General features: G+C 41.4%; 1 protein-coding gene across 13 annotated transcripts in view; it reads left to right on the top strand.

Moving 5' to 3' along the window:
* The window catches only part of LOC149201970 (pre-mRNA-processing protein 40A-like), a 415839-nt gene that overhangs the window by 135839 nt on the left and 258558 nt on the right, over positions 1–21442 (top strand). For all 13 annotated transcript variants that reach the window (XR_016253883.1, XR_016253881.1, XR_016253882.1 and 10 more), the window contains one exon: positions 20478–20553. Coding sequence is in view for 10 of the 13 variants with exons in the window: in XM_089403047.1 (XP_089259173.1) it covers positions 20478–20553 (76 nt within the window). In the remaining 3 variants the exon portion in view is untranslated. The remainder of the gene's footprint in view (positions 1–20477; positions 20554–21442) is intronic.

Below are 21442 nucleotides of genomic sequence, written 5' to 3'. Positions count from 1 at the left end.
TAGTGGTCTCCCATGAATATAAGCCAACTTGTACTTATGAAGGGTTGTGTGAGTTGACATGAGTTTGTTACTCCATCTTGAAACCGACTTGAAGAGGAGAGACAAGTGCTTGTCTTGGAGGGCTATTTGACAATCTTGTAAACTAGTATACATTTGTAACATGCCCAAGAAGGGCTCTCCATACATGACATTGACTCTTTTGACTTTAATGACAAATCCCAAGGTTGTCAATGGGAGCCATCTAAAAATAAAACCTCTTGCTCATGAAACCCATGAAGCAAGACATTACAATAATAATTTTATTTTCTTCTTTTCATCATTTACAAAAATCACAATTACATGTGATTATGAAGATCGAACCTAGTTACACTTTTCAGCAATGACAAGCCCGTGGAGCGCTGAGGCTTCTTTCCATGTGCTCAACTCCAGAGCATTGTGTTCTCGCCTGAATTGTACACAAGAATGCGACAACGCTCAATGTAGGGACTACCACTCTGATCCTTGTCCTCTTTGTTTAAGGTGGGTAGTCCCTAAGGCTAAGGGGGGTAGTCCCTAACGCTGAAATGATGAGGAACTTGTTGGGAACCAACAAACCAAGGAGACACAATTGAATGGCCTAGCAACTTGGTTGAAATTAAGAGGCAAGTATGATTATTAAGCACAATTTGATTAGATTCCTTAAGATTATAAGTTAGAGAGCAGTGTCTTTAAGAATTAATTACTTGCACAATATGAATTAAATTCCAAGTTACCAGATGAACAATTGCTTCAGGATGCAAATTCTATCCTAGATGAAATGCAGGACCTAAATCTATGTGAGATGCAAGCTCTTGGTAAATTTTAGTTAGATGCCTTATCTAAGTGAATCCTTCTTCTCAAGAGAACTGCAAGGTCACCTATGTTAACTGCGAATGAGGGTCTAGAGTCCTCAAATTGTTTGAAGAAGGTGGTCCTATTTCTTACAACCAAGCTTATGCTTGGAGGTAAATTTTAGGAATGCACTTCTAAGCCTAGAATGAAGATGCAAGATATGAGTGATTGCTTTAATGAGATTATTAGATGTGTTAAGTACTTCAACAAGATTATATTACTTGAAATCAATGATGCTTATTCAACACAAAATGACAAGAGAAATTAAATGAAGCACTTAGAGGACAATTGAAAGACTATCTCAATGAAGCAAGATAAAGAATTCCATTGAAACAAAATTAAGAATTCCAATTTCTTCAAGAGCTTCTTAGAGCTTATCAATGTGTCAACAAGATCTCATTTAATTCTTATTGTGATAATGTGATTTAACAATTAGGCACAAGGACAATCTAATATTAATTACTGCTTAGATCATAACCAATGAAGCATGATAAATGATTATGACAAGTGCTAATAGAGATCAGCACAAGATGAGATTGCTAACAGTGATTAACAATAATACAATGATACATGATGCAAAGAGGCAAGCTATCTATCTTGGCAATGACAATGCAAGAATGCTAGAGACAAGTCAATGCAAGACTTATATGATTAATTCACCAATGAACTCCTCACAACGCTATCATGCACCACACTTAGACAAATCAGACCAGCCACTTATTAGTATGAAAATAGTCCCAAAGTTGACAATGGAAGCTAGCAAGCACAATGGTGATTAAGCCCTTGAGTGATGAATGTTACTTCGTAGAGTTATTAGGCTTATTTAGAACTATATTTAAGCTTCTTTAAGGTGTTTAACATTTGATTATGCCACTGTTAGATTACTCTTCAAATCTGATGTATTGTGACAGTCCACAAAAGAGAGGAAGGGAGAGGGAAACAAACCCTTTAGGCATAGTGACCTGGGTTCAATGGAAAATTTGACTTGTTGGGTCACAAAAGAGGCAAACTTTGACTTTGAAAGAGAAATACAAGGCCTCCAACACCTGCGACCACCAATGATTAGACTGAAAACTCAAGGAAATGCTCTCAACCCCCACAACTAGGTCTAGGCTAGTTGAGCAAAAGTGGCAAGTGCAGGCCCCAAAATTTGATGTATAGCCTTCAAAACTTGGATATTTGTCCTTGAAGAGACATGCAACTCAAATGTATTAGCATGAAAAGCAAGTTGGAGGATGGATCAACCCACCTAGGGGTTGCGACTAGGGATTTTAGGCCCTCTAATGCTTCTGGACCTAGAAGTAACCTTAAGGCTATTGGCTAGGCTTTCAAGGACTTGAATGATGAGTCAAATGATCTTTTAGCCCTTGAAAATTTTGTTCAATGGATAATAACCCTGCAAAACCAAGATTAGCCCAAAAATTGACAAAAATATGATGAGCAAACACTACAAATCCTTGCCAAAAATTATAATAGGCCTACAAAACAAAGTATTAGCCCTTGAAATCACTTGCAAAGATGAATTTAAGGCCTTATAAGGTTGCGGCTAAGTGTCCAAGGCCAAATCAGGACTACGACTAGGGATAATTAGCCTAATTAAGGTTGTGGCTGAGGCATAGAGGCTTGAAAACCCCGTGGCTAGGCTTTAAGGGCCTTTAAACCCTTGCGGTCACCTCTTTCAAGCAAGAAATATCAATCACAAGCCCAAAAATGATCTCCAACACTAAGAAACCACCGACAAAATCACTCCAGAAGATAATTACTAAAGAAAACCCAGTTGCAGTAGAAAACAAGCCCTCTAGGGCTAGCGACTTCCTCTTCTAGGCTAGGTGTTGCAATTTGAGCACTCGAGTCTTGTAGATCAGGTCTTAAAAGGCCTAGATCAGCCTTCCTTGGTTGAACACACTTCTTCCTTGCTCTGGATGACTCCTTCTAAGGTTGAAATCCCTCTCAAACCCTAGCCGTTTTGGCTAGGATCCTCACACTTGAGTTTCCCTTTCCTTTGGCACCTGCAAGTCCATTAATAGAGCTAAGCCATAAGATCTAGAAAATTCTAAAATAAAAACCCCAAAATATTATTCATAAATGAGAAAAATAATATGCAAGGGTTAGAAATAATTTACAAATTATTTACAATAATCTACAAGAAAACATTAACTCTAAATAGCAAATAATTCATTTATAGCCCAAGTAGATTTTGAAAATAAGTGAGAAATAATTTGTGTTTTGATGTACCAACCCAAACCCTACGCAATAAATCATTAGATAAGCTCAGAGTTCATACAAGATGCGATCACCTTGATGTCCATGTACTTGGGTCACACCCAAGCGCTGAATATCTAAAGATCTCTACACATAAGATAGAATATTAGTTCAAGAGGGGCTTGATTCACACAAGAAGTCTAGAGATCTAGAAATACCTGCTAGATCTCCTAGGTACAATCTGCTTACTCTAACGTAGTACCTAAAGCAAGATACTTGTGCTAATAGATAATCCAACCACTGGATATGGAACAATAACCTTTAGTTAAAATAATTAGAGTATTAAAATAAATTCAACACATACCATGAATCATCAAGTGAGAGTACGCCTTGAATTGAAGCCCCAAAGATGTTTTATTAATGCAGAAATTCCAGTAGAGCTTAGCTCAGTACAAAATATTTTCAACACAGTTGTGTTGAAATTTCTAAGTATTACCATTAGAAATTTAGTTTGTATTCTTTTGGTTTATTTCTTCTATTTGTTAAATTCGAACAAGTTATTTACAACATATAAATAACGAAATAAACACATTATAGTCTCAACATCTACAGATCGACAACTGAAAGAAAACAAACACACAAGTGACACCATTATTTTTGGACAAATGTGCTCGGAAAAACCCAACTTGGGAAAACCGGTGTAGCTATTCTGAGGGTTTATTATTATGCAATATTTCCTTGAGTACAACTGGGTGCCAAACTAGCTCACCCGACAGAGAAAAACAACTGGCAGTAATACCTCTCTATTCGGAAACAGGTATTTAGAAAACCTGTCCCACAAAACCCTCTCCAGCAACTCTGAAGCACTACGTCAGCCTCCTGCTGCTCTGTGTCAGCCTCAAAACCCTTTGCGTCAGCTCTCTGAGGCACTGCGCAGCCTCTGGGACCCTCTGCGTCACTCCTGTAGCCCTCTGCGTGGATGACGCAGGCCCTCTGGCCTCTGCGTTGTCTCTGTTGGGCTCTGCGTGGCTTGCTCTGGTTGCTACTTCGTGCTCTCTGCCTCTGCACTGGTCTCTTGACACCATCTCTACCTCTCTGTCCAGTACTCACTGCCCCTCGCTGCTGATCACTGATTCGACTTTGCTTAGCAACCTCGCTCTAGCAAATCGAATGACTGATCACTCTGGTGTATTCTCCAACTGACCCTCAAGCCTCCTCTTATACTTTTCCTATTGGTCCTTCAACGGCCGAGATTACATCTCTAATCAATGATTAAGATTAGATTTGGCTTGATCCATGACTTTTGGAACCTTCTAACCCAATTTTATATTAATACCCATTAATATTTTAAACTTAGGAACTCCATTAAAAATATTAATTATTTTAATATCTCACAAACCGGGTACAATCTGTCCAAACCATTTCCAGGTCTTGGAGATCTCATGTGCTTTAGCCTCTCCACCAATTTTCATGGCTAGAGAACATCCGATGCTACCCCAAATCAACACTCCCTCTTAGCGATGATTGTGCTCTAGTAATACTCCACATTGAGCATCACTCTGATTATACGACACCAATACTTGTGCTGATGCTAGGCATCCCTGCCTAACATCCTTTGCACTCTGCACCCTGTACCGCTGCCGATGGCTCAACCACTGCCACTGCTACTGCTGCATTCGTACGACAACTCCCTTTGCATTCGTGCTGCTGCTGGTCCTTTCTCCCAACTCTGCATCTGCACTGCAACCCCCTTTCGTCACTCTGCATCGTGCTACTGCTAACTGCTATTGCATTGCAACTCAGTTATTGAGAAGTAAGTAACTAATCCACCCAACTTATGACATCCCTTTTAGGCTAGAAACACTCCCGATGCTGAAGCTCTCTCTACTACTATCTCGTGCTCCCTGTACTGACCTCTGCGCTGCTGCAACAACTACCTGACACTTGCACCGTAGCAAATCTCTTTGTGCCATCTTGCATCGTTGCAACACTCTCCCTGCCTCTCGCACTGTTGCAGCCTGCTAGCCTCGCGTTGCTCGGGGACTCCTGCATTGTAGCACTCTTTGCCGCTTCATCCACATCTGTATCTACCGGCATCCACCAATCCTGCTACTCTCTCTTCGGGGCTCCCGTAGCAAGGTATAATCCAAGAAGTTGGGTACTTCAAGGATCCTGCTCCTCATCGCCTGTAATCCTCCTGACTATAGATCGATGTCTCAGAGTCTCCCCACCTCTTCTCTAGAGGTACATGAGCACTCATGGCACAATCGTCATCCTCCTCGACCTCCTTCTCTGCCTTTGCTGGCGCTGCCTTAGAGTCAGACGCCTCTCCCTTACTCTTCTTCTTCAGACACTGGTTCACATAATGACCCAGTTCCCCACAGTTGAAGCATTTGACCTTGGAGAGGTCCTTTTTCTTCCTCTTCTCCTGCTTTCCCGCAGATGCTAGAGCTGCATCCTCTTCCTCTTCCTTCTTGATCGAGACTTCTCGTCTGCTCAACCGCTTGATCTCCTCTTGGCGAAGAGCCGCCCACAATTCTTCCAAATTTGGAAGATACGCCTTGCCCAGTATGCTCTGGACAAATGTCTCTCACTCCTTGGAGACTACGTTAAGTGTGGTCCTCACCAACATCTCCTCATTCGGCGTGGCCCCTATGGAAGTCAGTTGGTCCCGGATCTCCTTCAACCAACCGAGGAAGTGATCTATCTACTCCCCCTTCTGCATCTGGTATGACTGCAACTGATTCTCAAGTAACATCTTCCTTTCCACGGAAGTATGTTGGTACAATTTCTTCAAGGTGTCCCACATTTCCTTTGCCGTCTCCTTCTCAGCAATATGTTGGACCACATGATCCTTGACTCCATCAAGAATGATGCATTTCGCCTTGGCCATTGCCTCCTCATACTTCTCATTATCAGTGGGGTCAACTGGGATCGCCATTGTTCTCAAGGCGAAGGCCTTGATGCGATGTTTATCTAAAATGGACAAGATCCTGGCCTTCCAGACCATAAAGTTGGACACCCATCCAGCTTGTCCTGATCCCTCAGCCCATTCATGGCCATCTCTACGCTCTTCTGTCGACTTCTCTGAGTCTCTCTACTTCCCGCCAAGAATTTTTTTGCTGGACTCCCTCTGAGTCACGATTTCCCTTATAGAAACCCTCTTGCCAATCGTCGAGTTGCACCTCTCCGATCTTTTGTGCACCTGCAACACTGATCCAGATTCCTTGGCTAGAAATCCGCCTCGGTAGCAACTCCCTCTACCTTGGTTTTGCCCCGTTAGGTACTGTTCTGCCCACAGTGCCCCACAATCGTTGCATCCGCAAACTGCCCATAGCTTCCTATGCCCCAGCAACTGAAGGACTGAGCCTCTAGGCTCTGCGCAATCTTGGCACTGGCAAAACAACTCCCTCAGCCAACTACATCAACCCTCCTGGTCTCTGCGTGAGCCTCTTTCTGCCTTCTTCATTCTCTGCGCTGGCCTCTCTCTGGCTTGGACTGAGGACGCAATCCCTCTGTCACTCGAGACCACTGATTCTGTTGCAAATGCTCTACTTAGCTGATGCCTTCAGCTCTTCTGTGATTTGCAACCACGCTCTGATACCATGTTGAAATTTCTAATTATTATCGTTAGAAATTTAATCTGTATTCTTCGGGTTTATTTCTTCTACTTGTTAAATTCGAACAAGTTATTTAAAACATATAAATAACGGAATAAACACAATACAATCCCAACATCTACAGATCAACAACTGAAAGAAAACAAACACACAAGGGACACCATTATTTTTGGACAAATGTCCCCGGAAAAACCCAACTTGGGAAAACCGGTGCAGCTATTCTGAGGGTTTATTATTATGTAGTATTTCCTTCAGTACAACTAGGTGCCAAATTGGCTCACCTGATAGAGAAAAACAACCGACAGTAATACCTCTCTATTTGGAAACAAGGATTCAGAAAACCTATCCCACGAAACCCTCTCCAACAACTTTGAAGCACTGCGTCAGTGTCCTATTGCTTTGTGTCAGCATCAAAACCCTTTGCGTCAGCATCAGAACCCTCTGCAGCCCTCTGCGTGGATGAGGCAGGCCCTTTGGCCTCTGCGCTGTCTCTGCAGGGCTTTGCGTGGCCTGCTCTGGTTGCTACTTCTTTCTCTCTGCCACTGCGCTGGTCTCTCGGCACTATCTCTGCCTCTCTGTCCAGTGCTCACTGCCCTTTGTTGCTGATCACTGATTCGACTTTGGTTCACAACCCCGCTCTAGCAAATCGAATCGCTGATCACTCTGGTGTATTCTCCCACTGACCCTCAAGCCTCCTCTTATGCTTTTCTTGTTGGTCCTTCAACGGCCGAGATTACATCTCTAATCAACGACTAAGATTATATTTGGCTTGATCCATGACTTTTGGAACCTTCTAACCCAGTGTTTTTTCCCCTTGGAAAAATCGTAATTTTCATTAGTAAAGGAAAATTACATGTTGTATATGTGAAATGCATATGTTGTATGTGAGGCAAAGTGCTTGTCGAAAATAGGAGTATCCAATTTAACAAAAATAGTGCCGTGCATCCACGCAGGGAGGCATTGTTCTACGGAGATTGTTCAGGAAAGAAAAACAAAATAACTCTACATAGAGAGTGTATGTCTGCCAAATATACATCTGACAATTTAAAAGTATAAAATATTTACATATGCTAGAAAATGTAAAATATAGGCTCTAGCTAAGCCATTTACTCTGTAATGTCCATAAAAGGTCGATGGTAAAACTGGTAGTGAGTACCATCCCTCTGTTCTCGAATCAACCATGTGCCGAAAGGCCTGACTGCGACTTCTTTGGATAATAGATCAACAACTATGTTTCATTCCCTTTCATCTTCTTCGTCTGTAGACAGTGCAATACTTCTTGTGCTGTTCCGACCGCCTCATGGATCTGACGATCTTGCAAGAAAGCAAATTGCTCAGGAGAAATATGAGTGGATAGGATGGGCTGGAGACGATTGGCAGTGATTTTGGCAATGATTTTATAAATGCAGTTGCACGGGGATATGGGGCAGAGACGATTGGCAATGATTTTATAAATGCAGTTGCACAGGGATATGGGGCAGAAATCATCCAAGGAGGCCGGGTTGTCGGATTTGGGAATGAGGGCTATGAAAGTGGTATTGAAAGCTTCATACATCTTGCCATTGAGCCGACAGTCTTCAACGACCTTAAGGAGATCTGCTCCAAGAGTCTCAAAAAAGCCAAGAAGAACTCCACCGACCATCCATCTGGCCCTGGGCTTTTGTCGCGCTTGAACCATTTTAATGTGGCCTCAAGTTCCCCTAGAGTGACTTCCCTGTTCAGTTCCATGGCAGTCTCCTGATCCACAAATCGGGGAAATAGTTGTGCCACTCGAATGACTTCAGCAAGAGTGGCATTTGGAGGTGCCCTGTAGATCTGCTTAAAATGGGATGTGGCCATGGTTGCTAGATGCGGAAAGGTGTTGACTATGTTCCCTTGCTCATTTGTGAGCTGCCATATGGAGTTAATGGCTTTTTGATCATTTGCAAATTTGTGATAAAATTTCATATTATTGTCTCCCTCTAGCAACCAGATTGCCTTGCTTTGTAATCTCTAGGACTCTTCTTGATCCTTTAGGATTTTGCATCTCTTAGATAATAAGGATGTGAGCTTTTCCATTTGTTCATTTGAGGTGTAGACCCCCCCTTTATCATTTTTGAAAGCAACAATCTTTGCTTCAGTATCCCTTAGGGTTTGCTTATCCTGCACTCTCTTTTTGTATGCCCAGATTTTAGAGAGTCTCTTCAGCTCTTTTAGGTTATGTGCAAAGCTTTCTGCTATATGCCCTCCAACAGCAGGGGGGTGGGACTTCCAGAAATCATTAACCATGCGAGCATAAGATGCATCCTTTAGCCAGTAAGAGTTGAATTTGAAAGGGCCTTTAGGCTTATTGAATCCCCCTCTTATATCAAGGTATATCGACAAATGGTCTGAGATACCTCCCGATCCCACCCATTGTCGATAGTTATAACCCATGTTCAATAGGCGCTCCTTGATAAGGAAGCGGTCAAGTCTTCTGGCGAGACGATCATCACCAACCTTGTTGTTCCTCCAGGTGGGCTCCAGTTTTACTGATGGGATGTCCATAAGACTGTGGTTTTCCAGGATGTTCTCAAACTATGCTGATAGGGGATCAATTTGGGCGTCATGTCCCCATGATTCAGAGAGGCCGATAGAGAAATTTAAATCCCCTCCGAGGATTAAGAAGTCCTTTTGCAAGATATCAGTACTCAGTAAATGGTCCTAGAAGTCTGCACAGTGATGGCACGACTCGTACACATTTATCAGTCTAATCTCAATGTCCAGGTCAGATGGGAATATGTCTGCCCCAATATGCCCAATGCCTCCCCAACTGTTACAGAGCTTGATGGTTCGAGAGTTATAACCCAGGGCAATGCCTCCTGAGCGTCCATTTACATCAAGAGCCAGAAAGGACCAGCCCATGAGCATAGTTTCAAGCAGTTGGGTGATGGCTTCAGCTAAGCCCAAGGTTTCTTGTAGGAAAATGACATCGACCAATTCAAAGTTTAGCAGTCTGCGAAACGCTAGTTTTTTATCAGGCCTAGCTAACCCTCGACAATTGAAAGAGAACAACTTCATGGAGGGGGAACGCCCAGGGTGTTCAGAGCTTTAAGTACCCTATCGATGGTGTTTTGTTTCCCAGATGCTATCTCCTCTCCAGCCTGCAGCTTAGCTTTGGAAAGGGAGGAAGGACGTCCTCGGGGTGGCTTCGGGGGAATGGGAGGAGTATCCAGGCCAATACCAATAGCGTCAGGGGCCTGTGATCGCACCCGGGATCGAAGCGGGTATCTGGGGGATAGGGGCCCATGTTTAGAGGCAGAGGATATGGGAGGGGCTCCCTCCGGGAAGGATGGTGGAGTGCAAGAGAATGTGGGGGAGGGGGGGTGGAGCGGGCATGCCAAGGAAATGGGGGACTAAGAGGTGAAGGCCGAGACCTGATTAATTATAGTATAAAAAACTATGCTTTCAGAAGGAGAAACGCTATTAACAGAGAAGGGAATAGAAGTGTTCATACCCGAAGATAGCGTAGCCTCGACAGCCGCCCTTGCCCTGGTCAGAGGAGGAGAGGGAGGTCGATATGGTGCCTTGCCGTGCTTCTTCAGAGCCTCCTTGACTGGTGCATACTTTGCTGCTTCAGGGTCGTTGTGAGGCGCTGCAGCTTCAGGAGGGGGTTGATCCACATGTGCTTGAGAGTCTTTGGTAGGTATAGCCTTGCAGTTTTCCCCTATTCTTGCTTTACTGTTGAGGGGGCAGTCCCTAAAGAGATGACCCACCTTATGGCACCTCCTGCACCGAAAAGGCACCCGTTCATAGTCAAGAATCTGCTGCCGAGAGAAATTCCTCCACTAGAGTGTAATGTGTTCTTGTAAGCCCTCCCTGGTATCCAAGTGAACCAGAATCCTCGCGTATGCCATTATGCCAGTGGAGAGGTATGTTTTCTCATGTTCCAGATATGTGCCCAAAGAGTTCCCAATGCGCCGAAAGATGTCTTCGAACCAGAATTGCGGGGGTAGTCCTGGTAGGCGGACCCATAGAGGGGCAACACCGAGTTGCTCCCTCTCTGGATCGAAAAGGGGGTTCCACCGACGCAGGAGGACGGGGGCCTGTTCAATGTGCCAAACCGATGACAGGACCCAATTTGTATGCTCAACTCTGGTGAATCGCAACGCGAACCATCCCTTGACGAAGGTTTGGACGAAAGGTAGCTAGGCCAGGTGTTGTCCCCAAACTTCTGCCGTCCATTGCTTCAGCCAGGCTACAGTGTAATTTCGTCCCCAAACCCTTCCAACCAGGACTCTGTACGCTGTGTCCATAGTGTCTCCCCACTGAATATCCTCTCCCAAGCGGATGATGACGTCCTGTGCCTTGGATTTTACACACCTTTGTTTTTTGCTTGGTCTGTGCCCTGCGTCGGTGGAGTCTTGCTGGGTTCCGCTCGAAGGAGGGTTAGGTTGAGGGTTTAAACCCGATCCAGAGGGGAAGGCGCCTCAAATAGGAGGAATGTCAGTGAAACTGCCGGATAGGGGGGCCGATATAGTCACCGCAGGAGGATACCCTTGTGTTGTGGCCAAGGGTTCGCTGGAGGGAGCAATTGAAGGATTGTGAGAACTGACAGATGGAGGGAAAGTTGGGTAGCCTGAGGAGCAGGTGGCTAGGTTAGGGGCGATGGAACGGGCCGCAAAATGTAGGGTGGACAACGACGGGGGCGAGGTAGCAAAAGTCGGCCAGGAGGGGTGGCCTCTGGGAGAGTAATGACCGAGCATGAGGGCCTCGAGATCGAGGGCAATGTCGCGATGGTGTCCGACAATTCGCTGCAGAAAGGGAGCAAGCCTACTGTGTTTGCTTGGGGGGTTGTCCAGATGGAGGCACCCTCTAGTGGGTCTTCCGAATAGTCCACAAAGTCCATGTCCATAACTGCTCCGAAAGTCTCACGCCAGCTGCTGCCGTGAAAGTGTGAAGGCCCGTCGCTGTTGAGACCGAGTGCAGGTAAGGGAGGTCGGTGTGAGAACAATGAATTCACGAAGGGGGTAAAATGAAACCGCAACGGGGAAACAACGGATGAAGAACGACGTCAGGCAGGTACGGTTTCAGTAAGGAACAGAACAGATCGGGTGCAGGAGGGTAACCATGTCAGGAGCTGTAGCAGTCGAACCCTAACCCTTGTCGGGCCTCCACAGTAGGAAAAACGCGCGCATCCTCCCACAAGCCTCTTATGACATCTTCTAACCCAGTGTTATTTTAATACCCATTACTATTTTATTTTTCCTAAGTTTAGACTTAGGAACTCCATTAAAAATATTAATTATTTTAATAACGCTGAAACCGGGTACAGTATGTCCAAACCATTTCTAGGTTTTGGAGATCTCATTTGCTTTAGCCCCTCCACCAATTTTCATGGCTAGAGCACATCCGATGCTACACCAAATCAACAAGTTGAAGTTACAATGAGGAGCTTGAGAGCTTCCTTATATAGAAAAAATGACAGGGAATAATCTCTTCAAGTGGAAATAACAGCTAGTTGTATCGATCCATGGCTTGATCCTTGAAGAAAGAATTCGATCCCTTGATTAACTGGCACACATGTCCAAAACATTTCGACCTTCCTTGTTCATTGTGCTAAATGGGTCACACTTTGACTTCTGGACTATGTAGGACCTTCAAAAAATATAATTATCATTACTTGTGGAAAATTATTAACTTCCCGGTCCAAAAATTTCGATTTGTTGGGAAATAGTCTTCTCTGGCCCAAGCGAATTTCTGAATTGGGTCCTTCTGCCTTGGAAATGAGACATTTTATTTTTGACTTGAATTTTTCTTTTGAAAATAGCCTCAAATAATTTTCCCTTCATTTTATTTATTTTTGGATAATTTCTAGCTAATTTAATTTTTATTTTTTGCCAGAAATAAAAAAGACTCAAGAGGGGATTAAATAATTTTCCACCCTCTAAGTGTATCCAAAAAATATTTTGGTAATGGTGTTCTAATTATGAGGAACCATTCACCAAAAATATTCTTAAATAACACTTTTACATCAAGATATTACAATTAATTCAACCCTTAGAAAGGGAAATACACATAGACTCAGACTCTTAAGACTTCAACCAAATTCTGCGACATGACACATGATCTAGTATGAGAAAAATACATAGACTCGATAACACTAAGACTCACCTCAGACCTTGTTAATGAGTTGCACCCTAGCTTTGGGGTATAACTGGGAGAAACACTCTGCCAATTATCTGTGTTTACAAACACAGATAATTTGGTGAGGTTAAAAAACTCCCTAGAGTGAAGCCCTTTGAGAAGAATCATAGGGTTACTGTTAGAAAATCAGAAAGGCAGAAACATTTTCTTGTTCTTGATAATTACTTGTGATGTTTCTTATTATTACGATTCTTTATATCTTCTTTCTTTAGTTCATCAAGCAATTGCCAAAAGCAGCAACACATAAAACAATAGACACCAGATGTAGGCGCATGCCAGGGCAAACCCCCCCTCGATGGGAAAACCTAGTCAAGATAACTCTTCCTTTCAATAGTATTCTTTGAGACTCTTCATCCTAGACCAATACCAAACCTTTTGTCCACACCAAGTCAGACTCCCAGAATTTCGACCTCTTTCCAGCAACTTTGACTAGGCAACAACTTACGGCAACTGGTAGCTTCCGGCAACAGTGAAACTTGGGAGAATCCGATCTCCCAATCCAGGACTTGAAACAGAGAAAGAGAAACACCAAAATTCCGATTTTTCTTCTCTCCTTAGACTTCCCCAAACTCGCATTCACTTCGGCTGTCCAACAACATATTTCGCACCTTTTCCCAACTACAAGACAACTTCGCACTTCTTCCCAGCTACAAGAGATTTTCCCATTTTTTCCCAGCTACAAGAGAATTCGAACTTGTGTGTGAGAATGATGCTTCAAATGAGTTCGATGAGCTTCCTTTTATAGGCTTCTTGTGGGGTCGAATAGGTTCCTTAGGCCGACATGGTGTGGAGGTTACATAATTCATTTTTGACTTAATACTTGACCTTTTTACATGATTCAAAAACCCAAGAAGGGTCTCTTTAAATATACAATGACTTTGTAGACTCAGAATAAATCATAGAAGTCCTCAATGGGGACTTTGACTTAAAACAAGGTGACCTAAGCATGAAACCCATGCTTTAATAAGTCACAATAATAATAATAAAAATTCTTTTCCTTATTGTTTTGAAAAGTACATTACATGATGACTCAAGTACATTAATGAAGATTGAACATAGTTACATTTTCCAACACTCCCTTTTAACTAGGGAGGTATTCATAATGTACAAATACAATGGACGATCTCAAACTATATGAACTATGAAGAAGTTTAGGCACTGCAATGCCATGGACTAGATTCCTAGTGCAATCTATCCAGGTGGGACTAAGATGGACTCAAGCTTTCAGCCCCTTTAGGTACCCTTAGGCTTACTTGCTAACCATCAACCCAAAAATCCAAGTGTGTATCCAAAACTTAGCTCAATAACCAACACCACCTTTCCAACTTCGGGACCCAGACATCAGCAGAAAATGCCAGCCAGATGTCTTTCGAGGCAATGCTTCACTCACAAAGCCTCAACACCCCTTGATCCAATAGACCAAGAATGACCAATCTCTCCCAATCAAATTGGTTGGTAACCAACATGCTATCAAAAACTTCGAGTGATTTACTTGTACAAACACAACCCCAATGAATAATATACTTTCATATGTACAAAATGAAATACAGACCTCCGCGTTCTTTCTGACAACTTGATGTTGCTTCTCAACTTTTCATAGTAGGACTATCAACTGAATCTTTGACAGAAGATTCCTCAATCATATGTTTTCCTTCCTACTTCCCATTCCGCAACATATCCTCCGAAATTCGTTCTTCATTTAACATCAAGCTATGCACTCCCTCTCAAGCATAAAACATCTGTTTCTCCAGACTACTCCTTAATCTTAGGAAGTTCTCTTCTATTCATGCTTTCTCTTAATTCAGGGAGATCAACGTCTTCTTTTTGTCATCGGAGAATCTTTCGTGGCTTCCAACCATATCAGAGTTATCATCATCCCCATCATGCTTATCACATCAAAGAGCATCTTCACTGTATTGAAGATTGTGTACCTGCACAACTTAAATAACAAGTACAACCAAATCTATAGAAGCATGAAGTTAGCCATATCAGAATCACGAAAGCATTTCAATTTTATACATATCAGATACCCAAACTCAATTACAAACAAGAGACATATACTCTTCAACATCTTGCTAGGGCCTTTATCATAAAGCCTAGACTATTTCATAACACTTTTCATTCCATCTAGGGTTTTAATGTTTCTTCCAAAGGTATGACACAACTTACTTCGACATATAGCAAACCATAGAAATAGTTCACACAAATATAGATCTACAAGGCATCTAACATCCTTTCAAAATTCATATGTTAGCCTTCTCACTAGGGATTCATACAAATCCTAGATTTCATACAAAAGAATCAATCAAAGTGAATCACAACGTTGTCATTAACCTGACCAACTTCCACTAGGGTTAGTTGCAAACTCTAGATTTCTGATCAATCATCAAATCCATCCAAAAACTCAAATTTCAACTGTCTTTGACAAATCTCAAATTGTTTAGATAATCTTCGGCAAAATCACATAACCAATCTTTTGTCGACGCGTTTCGAACCAACCAGTGTGGTTCAACCAGTGTGGTTCAGCTTGTCCTGACGATGAACCACACTGGTTGGTTCGAAACGCGTCGACAAAAGATTGGTTATGTGATTTTGCCGAAGATTATCTAAACAATGTTATGGATCACAGAAGTCTAAATTCCTTAATAAATCTCAAATTATCATATTGTCAACATTCATCAAAGATTTCTACTTCGACTAAGGTTCAACTCCAAAACTCTAGAGTTCCATTTTCACAATTTCAACAATCTTACACAAATCTCAAATCATCATATGTAAGAAATTTTACTTTGATTAAGGTTTAACTCCAAAACCCTAGAATTCCATTTTCACAATCTCAACAATCATTACATACATAGATCTAAGATTGTTACAGTTCATACTAGACAATGTTACTACTAGGATTTAACTGCAAAACCCTAGATTTTCATTTTCAACAGTCATTTAATAGATTTCATACTAGACAATTTTAACTTCACTAGGGTTTAGCTACAAAACCCTAGATTTCCAAAATATCATCATCCTAGAATCTCAGACAAGGACTTCCATTAAATCCTAAAACTTATGACTATCAATAACTAGGTCAACACACATATCTAGGAACTCATAATCATTCATGAGCATATCATATGTCTGACAACATTAATACATCTAAACTAGACCACGCTAGGGCTTCAACCAAAAGGACATATCTATACATGCCTAGATTTCATCATCATGCAAATATATTTCATAGCATGTGTTAGTCAAACCCAACTTCACAATGATCAATAAGAGTTAGACACGCAACCATCTTGATTGCACTAGGGTTTGATCAGACAAACACACACATACCAAGGAAATAATTTCTAAGACAATATAATGGTCCTGCTCACACATTCTACTAAACCCTAATGAGCTAGGGTTTCAATGTAGAAACATAGCAAACCCAACAATCACCAAAACTTCAAAGGTTTGGGATTTTTAGACCTTATCATTCAACCTTAACAAGTTAGGTTTTCCTGATCATACCAAAATCCCAAACATGACATCATCAATAAAAACTTCAAATAGCATTTCACAATATCCCTAATCAGCTTAGGGTTTCAGACATTCACATTAGCATACCCTTCGGTTAGGGTATTCTAGAACCTGTTCAGGGTTCTACATAGTTAGTTAAGAATATGAGTGGGGTGGGTAGATTTATCAAGTGATGAATCGTCCATAGCAAGAATCAATAAGATTCAATAGAGCTGGTCATAACAAAGTCAATAATAGATTATCAAATGAATAATCCTTTCAATCAATGTTGTTGGGGGCTCGCTCCAAAGCTTGAGGGATACCTACAAACTTATAAAAACAATAAAAAAATGTCTTTCTCCAAAATATGTCAAAAATCTATAAAATCTAAAACATATAAAACACGATATATAAGTAAAAGACTTAGTAGTGTAAGTCCCTAATATCGGGTTCTTTGGGCTTGAATTTCTTTGAGTCTCCTTCTTCAACAAAGTTGGCTTGATACCTTCCTCTCTTCTTATTCTTTGGATTCTCGGGGCACTCACTCTTGTAGTGACCCTTCTTACGACATTGATAGCACTCTATCTTGGACATGTCAACTTTCTTCCTTGGTCCCTTCGATCTCTTTCCTTTATGACGAGCAATGTATGCATTTGATACTCCTTCAAGATTGGTAACCATAGAGATCCTTAGTTCTTCTTTACTACAGGTGATCCACAATTTTTCAAAGGTGGGAGCTACCTTCCAACTGTTGAGACTTGCAGCAAATGCACCCCAAGAGGGTGGCAATCCTAATAGAGCAGTGATCACATGTTCTTTGGTTGGAACAATCTCATCAGTGGCCAAGATATAATCCCTGAGTCTAGCTATCTTCACAAAGAAGGTTGCCACAATATCATCTTTAGTCATCTTCGTAGTCCTTAGCTCATTCTTCAAACTTGCTACTTGACCAATATTCTTAATAGTAAACAGCTTCGACAAGGCTTCATACATTTCCTAAGCATGATCGATGTTAGCTATAAATGGGACAAGATTGTCCTTTATCCCTTCTACCATTAGAGTCATGGCTACCAATTCTAATTCCCTATATTTCATTTTGTCGACATCACTGGATTCCTTTGTAGGTTTCTTTACATTTCCTCTTACCAAGTCCAACACCTTGTTATTTTTGAGGATTAGGTCAATCCTCTTCTTCCAGGACCTGAAGTTAGAGGCTCCTTCAAGTTTGTTCTCACCCTTAATTGAGTTAGACATCTTTCTTGAATATAATAGACTCCTTCCCTGAGATAGTCTCTTTGAATGGATCAAGTGCTTTAGACTGTCTTTTTCTTCCTTCTTCACTAAAGCTTTGATACCATGTTAGAAAATCAGAAAGGCAGAAAGATTTTTTTGTTCTTGATAATTACTTGTGATGTTTCTATTTATTACGATTATTTATATTTTCTTTCTTTAGTTCATCAAGCAATTACCAAAAGCAACAACACATAAAACAATAGACTCCAGATGTAGGCACATGCTAGGGCAAATCCTCCCTCGAGGGGAAAACCCAGTCAAGTTAACTCTTCATTTCAATAGTATTCTTTGAGACTCTTCACCCTAGACCAAGATCAAACCATCCCTCCACACCAAGTCAGACTCCTAGAATTTCGACCTCTTTCCAGCAACTTCGACTAGGCAACAACTTACGGCAACTGGTAGCTTCCGGCAACAGTGAAACTTGGAAGACTTCGATCTCCCAATTCAGGACTCGAAACAAAGAAAGAGAAACACCAAAATTTCAATTTTTCTTCTCTCCTTAGACTTCCCTAAACTCGCATTCACTTCGGCTGTTCGGAAACAGACTTCACACCTTTTCCCAGCGACAAGACAACTTAGCACTTCTTCCCAGCTACAAGAGATTTTCGTATTTCTTCCCAGCTACAAGAGAATTCAACTTGTGTGTGCTAATGATGCTTCAAATGAGTTCGATGAGCTTCTTTTTATAGGCTTCTTGTGGGGTCGAATAGGATCCTTAGGCCGACTTGATCTTCTCTAGGCCGACATGGTGTGAAGGTCAGATAATTCATATTTGACTCAATACTTGACCTTTCTACATGATTCAAAAACCCAAGAAGGGTCTCTTTAAATATACAATGACTCTATAGATTCAGAATAAATCCTAGAAGTTCTCAATGGGGACTTTGACCTAAAACATGGTGACCCAAGCATGAAACCCATGCTTTAATAAGTCACAATAATAATAATAAAAATTCTTTTCTTTATTGTTTTGACAAGTACATTACATGATGACTCAAGTACATTAATGAAGACCAAACATACTTACATTTTCCAACACTTTACAATAAACATGCAGAATTTGGGATTACAATGATGATATTGACACAAAATTTTTGTTCCACTGCTGCATACTCTGCTTCTTGGACTGAACACATGTACATGGTCAACACATTGCATTTCCTTTTGACACTATGGTGGTTGCTTTTAAATCACACTGGGTAGTTTAGCTTCTATTGGAGTGACCTTTCCACTCCCATATTGTATCACCACTTATGTACCGGGCAGTTTCATCAACCAATTTTTTGTCATTTGTTGGACATTAGCAAACTTATATTACCTTGTTATTTGTTCTTCTAAGGACGTTGTCTTACATGGTCTTCTGAGGTAGTCCTTCCTAGTTGTGAGTTAAGGAAATCATCATATCCTTTTGGAAGATAGAACTTTTAGATTATGTTCCTATGGGATGTTGAAGATGAGGAACATTCTGTTTCAAGTATCCCATTAGTTATGAGATCTAAGGTGGATTTTATTGTCTTTACATAGTTTGAGGGGATCCTTCTTGACCTTCTTCCATTGCTGATTAAATATCCCTGGCCTAATTATAAAGTGGCTGCATTTAGATGGTCGGCCTTATGTTTCTTCCCCTGGTCGGGCAGTTTCATCACATGCTTTCTTTGGTCCATCTTGGCCATTGGGAGTGGCAAATGTCATTAGGATATTGGAGATATTGGCATGGACAGTAGCAAACCAGTCAGAGAATACTTCCTTACTTGAGCTTCCGTACGACTGACCTGTCATACCAGTTTCAGTACTTGGCACAGGAGGGGTTGCTTTTCCCCATGCTCATTACAATCCTTAGGGATAAGAGCGTATCACCAAATTTGCAAATTCTAATACTCTCATAGGAGTTTTTCAACATTGGATGTTATGAGGCCAAGCATGTGGAGCTCTCAGCTGCCTCCTTAACCTAGTTGACTCGTCTTAGTTCAAGCAGCTCTCTAGATGGCATTATAAGGTTCAGTATTGTTGACTTACAATTGTTGATAGGGACATATAGTTTGTCAACCTTGGATGTTAGGAGGGCATGTATGTGGAGCTCTCAGCTGCCTCCTTTACCTAGTTGACTCGTCTTAGTTGAAGCAGCTCTCTAGATGGCATTATAAGGTTCAGTATTGTTGACTTACAATTATTGATAGGGATATAGACTCCCCTTTCTTGTCCAGACATTATCTATAGACCGCTTTGGCTTCATTGTTCTATTCATGATTTGGTGACTTGCTCTCTCTGCTGCAGCTTTGCTTGCTTTTGTTGTCTTTCTTTCTGGGGCTGTCCTTTACTTCATTGCAGTGGGTTTAATGCTTAAGACCACCTTCTTTTTGTTTTATTTTGAAGAGATGCTTGATGTGCTCTCGTTTTTCTATTATTGCCTGCTGTATTTTTGAGTTCCATTGACCTATTTGGTCATTAGGAGATGTTAATATAATTTCAGAGTATCCTAGGGCACTATTACAGATTAGTATTACTGATTGTACTTCACAGTCCCATGCACCTATCTTTTTTGGTCATTTGCTGGACATTGATAAAATTATCTTATCTTTTAATGTTCGTACAAAATATATTTATTGGCATGTTTATCGGCATTTTGTTCTTGTCTGCCACATTTTATTTTCTACTTTACACTTGTTGTCTTGACAAGTTTCTACTATATGGTATATACCCTAACCAAAACTCAGGGTGCTGTTTCAGCATTGAATGGTAATTTAGTTGCTTAATGTTGTAGTTATTAGCTGCTCACTTCTGTGAAGGACTATAATGTATCCTGACCTTGGAGATGTTTCCTTTCAGGTTGAATTTGGAAAAAGCTAGCTTGCATGATTCAAAGGAAGGAGGAATAGACAAAGGTTCTGTACAGAATTTGGAGGCAAGATTTTTAACGTTGATGTTTATTTGGTGCACAACTGCTTGCATTATTTTCCCTTGTCACTAAATCCACATTTTATTTGAATGCTCCTTTGGTAATGGCTTTTTCTTCCCAAGGATAACTTTGTGGGGAAACCCAAGGGATGCTTACCCACATTCTTTGATGTCATCCTGAGTAAATCCATTAACATAGACTAGTGTGCCTAACCCAGGGAGAATTGAGATAGGCACCTGTTGGCATGGGATTGGCCAAACACCCAATGATGCAGGAACCCTCCCCCCTGGTTTGTTGAAGGAAATGAAACTAGGCTAGGCCTTCATAAATGTAATTTTGATATTTGTATTATTCAAGAAAAGAAATATTATTTTTTATAATATATGTCAATGAGTTTCTTGTTCATTGAAGTAGGTCTAGCAAATGTCAAAGTGCTGTAGGTGAGTCAGATAGTCAAAAGAAAATGTTGAAAACCTTAAGGGCATGTTACACCTTGTATGAATATGTATTAGGGTCATAAGAAGTCCTCCAAGCGAAGTCACAAGCCTTCTCCAAGCAATGAAATCCTAAAAGGAAGAAATCAGAAGCATAAAAGTCAAGTCGGCCTCAGGTTGGCCTATAAGAAGGAGCAGATTCCTATATATAAGAGTCATTTCACCCTCCAAGAAAAGACAATGCAAGCTCTGAAATCAGCGAAGAAGATAAGCCGAGAAGGAAGGTAAGGGAAGTCTAAGGGTCTCCAAAAGTGCAGCGAAGGAAGGAGGAAACTCAACGAAGTTTAGGGACTGTTTTCTAGGGCAGAAAACAGTCACACATGCGAAGGAGGAAAGGGTCTTTCTGCTGTTATAGCAGCCCTCTACCACAGTACCACAAACCTCATCATTTGGGCCAAGAG

The sequence above is a fragment of the Pinus tabuliformis genome, chromosome 2_1 (assembly GCF_031772625.1).
Source record: "Pinus tabuliformis cultivar Carrire ecotype Pingquan chromosome 2_1, CPIR1, whole genome shotgun sequence".
Classification (NCBI taxonomy): Eukaryota; Viridiplantae; Streptophyta; class Pinopsida; order Pinales; family Pinaceae; genus Pinus; species Pinus tabuliformis.
Note: the sequence above shows the minus strand (reverse complement) of the source record. Positions and strands in the feature narration are given on the sequence as shown.